Source organism: Octopus bimaculoides, chromosome 11, assembly GCF_001194135.2.
Source record: "Octopus bimaculoides isolate UCB-OBI-ISO-001 chromosome 11, ASM119413v2, whole genome shotgun sequence".
Taxonomy (NCBI): domain Eukaryota; kingdom Metazoa; phylum Mollusca; class Cephalopoda; order Octopoda; family Octopodidae; genus Octopus; species Octopus bimaculoides.
The window spans coordinates 65,469,731-65,478,042 of NC_068991.1; the positions used below are offsets into that span (position 1 = coordinate 65,469,731).

An 8,312-nucleotide genomic window follows, 5' to 3' on the forward strand; every position below is an offset into this window, starting at 1 on the left:
CACACACACACACACACACACACACACACACACACACACTCGCACACACACACACACACACACACACACACACACATACACATATATGCATGTATATATTTATGTGTGTGCGCCATTGTGTTTGTATTTGTCTTGCACCACTGTTTGACAACTGATGTTGGTTTGTTTACATCCTGGTAACTTAGCAGTTCAGCAAAACTGGCCGACAGAATAAGTACCAGGCTTATGAAAACAAGTACTACAGCTGAATTGTTTGATTGAACCCTTCAAGGCAGTGCCCTAGCATGGCTGCTGTCCAATGATTGAAACAAGAAAAAGATAGCAGATATGTTGACAAAAATTCTCTTTAGGTAAACAACAAACAAGGGAGATGACTCCTACAAGAACTTCTGGACATGCGTGAACAAGTTAAGAACTGCTGGTAGAGTTGTTAGCACGCCAAACGAAATGCTTAGCGATATTTTGCCCATTGCTACATTCTGAGTTCAAATTCCACCGGGGTTGACTTTGCCTTTCATCCTTTTGGGGGATCAATTAAATAAGTACCTGTTACACACTGGGGTCGATGCAATCGACTTAATCTCTTGCCCCAAATTTGAGGCTTTGTGCTTCCAGTAGAAATAACTTTAGCTCACTCTCTCCTTCAAATCGACGTTGCCTGAACAGGTGTACAGTGTGCCAAATGCCAGGTGTTGAAGAGACTGCAGAGTAATGTAAGATGAAGTATTTTGCTCAAGAACACAATACACCACCTGATTCAGAAATTGAAACCATGAACTTGTGATCATGAATGCAACACTCTAACCACTAGGCCATGCATTCTCACTGCATGTGTGTGTTGGCACTCCGTCGCTTACGACGTCGAGGGTTCCAGTTGATCTGATCAACAGAACAGCCTGCTCGTGAAATTAACATGCAAGTGGCTGAACACTCCACAGATACGTGTACCCTTAACATAGTTCTCGGGGATATTCAGCGTGACACAGTGTGACAAGGCTGACCCTTTGAATTACAGGCACAACAGAAACAGGAAGTAAGAGTGAGAGAAAGTTGTGGTGAAAGAGTACAGCAGGGTTCGCCACCATCCCCTGCCGGAGCCTCGTGGAGCTTTTAGGTGTTTTCGCTCAATAAACACTCACAATGCCCGGTCTGGGAATCGAAACCGCGATCCTATGACCGTGAGCTCTAACCACTGGGCCACTGCGCCTCCACTCTCACTGCATATGTACACATAAGTAAACACACACACACACACACTACTCATGTATGTATGTGTGTATGAATGTATGTATAAAGCATTTGCCAATGAAAGAGTAAGTAATGCAAAAGAAACATGAGTGAATCTGAACAAAGAAAGGCTGAAATAAAGACAAAAACTTACTTTTTATGGAGTTTTCATTGCCATCTGTAATTTCAACATAGGTGGCACTGCTTGATGCTGCTACCTGTATATGATAAATAATTGTTTTAGTTATCAATAAGCAATCACTGAATAGCTGATGTTAATGGTTGCGGTTATTGTTGTTGAAATTATTTCACATTCCTTCAGCCCACTCAGCTGTAAATGAATAACCCTTCAACAAACTGGCATTCTGTTCAGGAGTAATGTTCAGATCTTACTCTTTACTCTCTCTTTTACTCTTTTACTTGTTTCAGTCATTTGACTGCGGCCATGCTGGAGCACCACCTTCAGTCAAGCAAATCGACCCCAGGACTTATTCTTTTGTAAGCCTAGTACTTATTCTATCGGTCTCTTTTGCCGAACCGCTAAGTTACGGGCACGTAAACACACCAGCATCGGTTGCCAAGCGATGTTGGGGGGACAAACACAGATACACAACATATACACACATACACATATATATACATATACATATACATATATACGACGGGCTTCTTTCAGTTTCCGTCTACCAAATCCACTCACAAAGCTTTGGTCGGCCCGAGGCTATAGAAGACACTTGCCCAAGTTGTCATGCAGTTGGACTGAACCCAGAACCATGTGGTTGGTAAGCAAGCTACTTACCACACAGCCACTCCTGCGCCTACATGCACACATAATATACATATTATATATATATAAATATATATAATGTATATTATATATATACATCCATATTATTTCATTTCATTTAAGAAAAAGTTGTTCTATGCTAGCATGGGTTAGATGAATATATTACTGAAGCAGTGTATTACAGCTGGCTGCTCTTCCTGTTGCTAACCTTTATTTGTTTTTCAAGTGAGTAAGAGTTCTCTTATCCCATATATCTTCAAAGATGCAAAGCCAACAGATTTGTTGAGAAGGGAAAGAGAACAACATCACAGCTTCTAGCAAAACAATTTTCAGAGAAGCACAGATGCAAACAAATGCATACACACACACATGCACACATAGCCTTGTATACATACATGCAAAAATATATAGTTTTTATTAATATTGGGCAGAAGTAACAGAGTGACTCAAGGGCTGAGGGTTTCAAGTGCTGGCATTTACCAAACTAGTCGCCAAATCTGTACATACAAATATATATTGTACAGCGGGCTTCTTTCAGTTTCTGTCTATCAAGCCAACTCATCAGGCTTTGATCAGCCTGGGGCTAAATTAGAAGGCATTTGCCCAAAGTATGGCACAGTAGGTCTGATTCTGAAGCCATATGTCTTGCCTGTGCCTCCATGCAACCATATACCAATCAAGCTGAGTCTTGAGGGGAATATATTTCCCTTATGATTTCTAATAAGACCAGATCTATTCCATTCTGCAGCGTCTCTATTACTAGCATATTTTGATCATATTAGAGTTATTTCCCTTGCTTGCTGTTTTCAGATTTTAAACTTTCTTAGGAGTTTTTGTCTACTAATCACTAGGATAATTTTACTTGATCTGAATTTTACTACCCATGATATTATATATGTGGGGCCCTACCAAATTCATCCCTGCTGTACATTCTTCCTCACAAGAACTGTAGCATCACACTAGACTCCTATCCTTGGCCAAGTTTTTCTTGCAGTCATCACCTTCCAGATGGTTAAGTCGAAGATGTTAAATTGAACATCAACTGTACTCATGGGTGATGTATCTCTTCTCTAAAAAAATGTTCTCAATACATCAGTCTGTCTATCTATCTATCTATCTATCTATCTATCTATCTATCTCTTTCTCCATCTCTCAATCTCCTGCAGTAAGTTTGAACATAAACAACAACATGAAAAAAAAAAAATCAATGACACCATGTAATGAAGACAGGAAACTATTGGCTCCATGTACCAAGATTGAAGTATTGGCTCAGTGTGAGGTTGTGAAGGAAAGCAGAGTGGCAGAGATCGAGATAGATAGAGAGTGATAGAATGAGAGGGGGAAACAAAGCGACAGAAAAAGGCAAGAGAGATGAGAGACAGAGATAAAGACGGCTGTAAAAGACGGAAGAGATAGACAGAAAAAAGCAGATAAACAGAAAGGAATGAAGGAAATAAACGGAGGAGGTGAAGGACAAAGAGCAATATGGTTAATTATGCACACAGTTTATATTTCTGTGTTTAATTAATTCATTTCCATTAATTAGTGTCACAGCTTAATGCTTGATGACTTGGTAAGACTGTCATGAAGCAAAGATGCGCATATGCAGCATTTCTGAACTTTCAGTGATTCAGTTTCTGAAAGTTGGAGGGAACACTGTGTAACTGATGGGAGTTTCATTAATTTGCAGCGTGAGATCAAATCCCACTTTAGACAGACCACTCTATACAAACTGGTGCCCTATCCATAGGGATGTCACTCAACCACTTCCTGATAATTTCCAGGACACTGCAGCATCTTGTAGTCATGACAATGGCAGATAAAACAAAAGGTAAAAGACACATTCAACTTGTAGGATGTGGACATAAAAGGGTTGGAATTTTAAAATCTTTTACTGGTTTCTGTTATTGGACTGTGGCCATGCTGGGGCATCACTCTGAACACTTGTAATTAATCATGTCAACTCCAGTACTTATATCAGCCCAGTAGGTGCAGGCATGGCTGTGAAGTGGAAAAGCTGGATACCCAGTTGTATGGTCTCGGGTTCAATCCCACTGTGCAGCACCTTGTGCAAGTGTCTTCTTCTATTGCCCTGGGCTAACCAAAGCCTTGTGCGTGGATATGGATGGCAAAAACTGAAAGAAGCCTGTTGTATAAATATGCATATGTGCATGTGTGTGTGTGTGTGTGTGTGTGTGTGTGTGTGTGCATGCACGTGCACATGTGTGCATGTATGTGTGATTGTGTATACCTTTGTCTTGGCGTCACAAGATGGTTGTAAATGAGGATCAGTCACGCAAGTGATGTTACTCACTTCTAGTCTTCTGTGAAATACACATCTGACCATAGGGTAAATATTACCTTGCTTGGAAACAGGTGAGGGTTGGTGACAGGAAGGGCATTCAGCTGTAGAAAATGCAACTCAACAAATTCTACCTGACCCATGCAAACATGAAAGTGGATGTTAAATGATAATAATGATGTCAATGATGATGTATACGTATTTAACACTTGAGGCACATGGTCTAGTGGTTAAGATGTTGGGCTCACTATCATAAGATCATGGGATCAATTCCTGAACTGGACAATGTATTGTGTCCTTGAGCAGGGGGCATCATTTCAGGCTGCTCCAATATACTCAACTGAAAATGAGTCCCAGCACAACTGCTGGTGCAGCTCTTTCTGCCTCCAGATGTCACATCCTTGACATTCCACTGAGTCAAGAATTGGAGGGCCAAGAGTATGTCTATGTCTGCTTGGGACTACATAAGAACCTAAAACAATGAGTAAAAGTATGATAGAAGCTGCCAAGTTATACTCGTCTGCAAATGGAAGCTAAGCTTTTCCTTCATTTTATTTCATCGTCATTATCGCCTTCCTGGCACTTGTGCCAGTGGCACGTGAAAAGACATTCGAGTGAGTTCGTTGCCAGTACCACTGGACTGGCTCCTGTGCAGGTGGCACGTAAAATACACCATTTCGAGCATGGCCGTTGCCAGTACCGCCTGACTGGCCATCGTGCCGGTGGCACGTAAAAGCGCCCACTACACTCTCTGAGTGGTTGGCGTTAGGAAGAGCATCCAGCTGTTGAAACTCATCCAAATCAGATTGGAGCCTGGTGTAGCCACCTGGTTTCACCAGTCCTCAGTCAAATCGTCCAACCCATGCTAGCATGGAAAGCGGACGTTAAACGACGACGATGATGATGATGATGATGATTATCATTTAGCATCCATGTTCTCTGCTGGAATGGGCTGGACTGTCATTTATCATTTATTAGTAATTTACTTTACTAATTTCTATTCACTGAATGGCTAAGTTATCTTTCAATTAAAGGAGACACAAAAGTGGTGAGCTGGCCAAATCGTTAGCATGCCTGGCAAAATGCTTAGCAGCATGCCATCCATCTTTATGTTCTGAGTTCAAATTCCACCAAAGTCAAATTTTATCCTTTCGGGGGTCCTTAAAAATAAGTACCAGTTGAGCACTGGAGTCAATGTAATTGACTTACCACTCCCCGCGAAATTGCTGGCCTTGTACCAAAATCCGAAACCAATGAAAGGGGACACAACTCAACACATCCCTTTTACACCTGTCTATCATCATTGTCATCATCGTCATTTAATGTCCGCTTTCCATGCTAGCATGGGTTGGACGATTTGACTGAGGACTGGTGAAACCAGGTGGCTACACCAGGCTCCAATCTGATTTGGCAGAGTTTCTACAGCTGGATGCCCTTCCTAACGCCAACCACTCTGGAGAGTGTAGTGGGTGCTTTTTACGTGCCAATGGCACGAAGGCCAGTCAGGCGGTACTGGCAACGGCCACGCTCAAAATGGTGTATATGTATATATATTTATATGATGAGTTTCTATAATGTTTCTACCTTCTAAATTCCACTTACAAAGTAATAATCAACTTGAGACTATGGCAGAAGACACCGACTCAAAGTGCTATGCAGTAGAATTGAACTCTGGACCATAACCAAACTTCATAACCTCATGGTATGTTCCTGAAGGCATCAGTAAATAAAACAAACACCAAAAAATTTTTAAAAGAAAAGAAAAATGGTTACTTACACAGATTCCTGCAAGACATGTCATTCCACCACCAAGTTCACAGATCCTTTTGCCACTGAAGAAAATAAAATATGAATATATTTTTAGGACAACAAATTAATATTTACCTTTGAAGCATGATTAGACTAATTACATTTTAAAAGGATTGATAACTCAGGTAATTACAACTTGAAATTCATAAAAAACAACAACAAAGAAAACTATTTTTCCCAGGGCCCTAGGGGTCATAACTGAATGCACTGGCTAGGGTATCTGGCTCATGATCATGAGGTTGAGTTCAATTCCTGGTGGTGCATTGTATTCTTAAGCAAGACGCTTTATATTGCATTGCTCCAGTCCACTCAGCCGGCAAAAATGAGTGGTACCTGTATTTCAAAAGCCCAGCTTTGTCACATTCTGTGTCACGTTGAATCTCCCAGAAAACTATTTTAACAATGTGTGTGTCTGAGGACTGCTCGGCCATTTGCAAGTTAATTTCACGAACAGGTTGTTCTGTTCAACTGGAACCTTAGTTGTTATAACCAATGGAGTGTTAGTTCTAGGAATCATAAGGCCAAAACTTAACCTGGTTTCCATGATGTATATGTTGTTGTTGTTGGCACTCCGTCGCTTACGACGTCAAGGTTCCAGTTGATCCAATCAATGGAATAGCCTGCTCATGAAATTAACGTGCAAGTGGTTGAGCACTCCACAGACACGTGTACCCTTAACGTAGTTCTTGGGGATATTCAGCGTGACACTGTGTGACAAGGCTGGCCCTTTGAAATACAGGTACAACAGAAACAGGAAGAAAGAATGAGAGAAAGTTGTGGTGAAAGAGTACAGCAGGGTTCGCCACTATCCCCTGCCGGAGCCTCGTGGAGCTTTTAGGTGTTTTCACTCAATAAACACTCACAACGCCCGATCTGGGAATCGAAACCATGATCCTATGACCGGGAGTTCGCTGCCCTAACCACTGGGCCATTGCGCCTCCACTCCATGATGTATAAGTGACTGAGAATATGAAAGTCCACTTTGAATGGGACACCCATCTGTTGTAGGGTCGACTTCCCAGCTATTGGTGGAAATCACTTACAGCTAAGCAGATTGGAGCGATGTGAAATAAAGGCAATTTTTGCTCCAAGAAGTACTGTTGCTCACACTTTTACAAAGAACATAAGATGAAAGACAAATTTAACCTCAGTGGAATTTGAACTCAAAACATAAAACTGGAAGATATGTAGCTAAGTATTTTATCTGATACACTAACAATTCTGCCAGCTCACCACTTTTCAAAGACCCTAAGCTGTTCTTATTTAGATCCGATATCAGCACTTACCAAAGGTGTTTGAACTATGATTAACACACCTTCATTTTTAGAGACGGTGTATCTAGAGCTACATTATTCAATATGTCATTCCTCTTTCTTTTTCAAGCAAGGGTTAATATGAGAAAGATTAACTGCTGTTTCTAACAAGCAGACTGCATACATATAGGCTCCTTGTTTGGTCTGAGAACATGAGCTGTTATCATTTAACTCCAAGTCAGCTCTTATTGATCAGATTAAATGCATTCTGAGTGTAACCAACTTCTCTTTTATTTAATACTTCTACAAAATTATTTAATGTGTCCTACCTGTTTTAAGAAAGTAGACTGTGATATGAAAAATACTTAGGTTCTATTTCTAGCAGATCAAGTGACTATGTGAAGACTCTCTTGTTAGTTTGCAAGGATACAAGTGAAATGGCTTATTGTCATATTTCTTGTGTAATTGTAACTTATTAGAATCTTGTCTGGCATTCTTACCTGAACATACTGCGGTGCTTTAAACAGTAATAAGCAAGAACTTCCTCTGATGGCCAAATACCTAGGAAAGGAAAATAGCAAAAAATTCTTTAAAACAAAATTCTAGGTTTGAATTAGGTTTCTGAAGATTTTAACATGTTTTGCAGTAAATCTCAAGCTGGAATTTAAACAAATCTATATATGCAAGTTTAATTAAAATTAAAATTAAAAATACATACATACATACATAAGGAGTTTGCTTCCCAATCACATGATTCTGGGTTCAGTCCCACTGTATGGCAATTTGGACAAATGTCTTCTAATATAGCCCTATATATAGGCTGACCAAAACCTTGTGAGTGGATTTGGTAGATGAAAACTGAAAGAAGCCCATCGTATATATACATGTATGTGTGTGTGTGTGTGTGTATATATATATATATATATATATATAT

General features: G+C 40.3%; 1 protein-coding gene across 1 annotated transcript in view; it reads right to left on the reverse strand.

The window, feature by feature from the left end:
- Positions 1 to 8,312, reverse strand: part of LOC106870967 (calmodulin-lysine N-methyltransferase) — a 106,820-nt gene that overhangs the window by 20,267 nt on the left and 78,241 nt on the right. The window contains exons 4-6 of the mRNA XM_014917214.2: positions 7,879 to 7,939; positions 6,094 to 6,148; positions 1,382 to 1,445 (exon numbers count right to left, since the gene is read on the reverse strand). Coding sequence (XP_014772700.1) covers positions 1,382 to 1,445; positions 6,094 to 6,148; positions 7,879 to 7,939 — 180 coding nt within the window. The remainder of the gene's footprint in view (positions 1 to 1,381; positions 1,446 to 6,093; positions 6,149 to 7,878; positions 7,940 to 8,312) is intronic.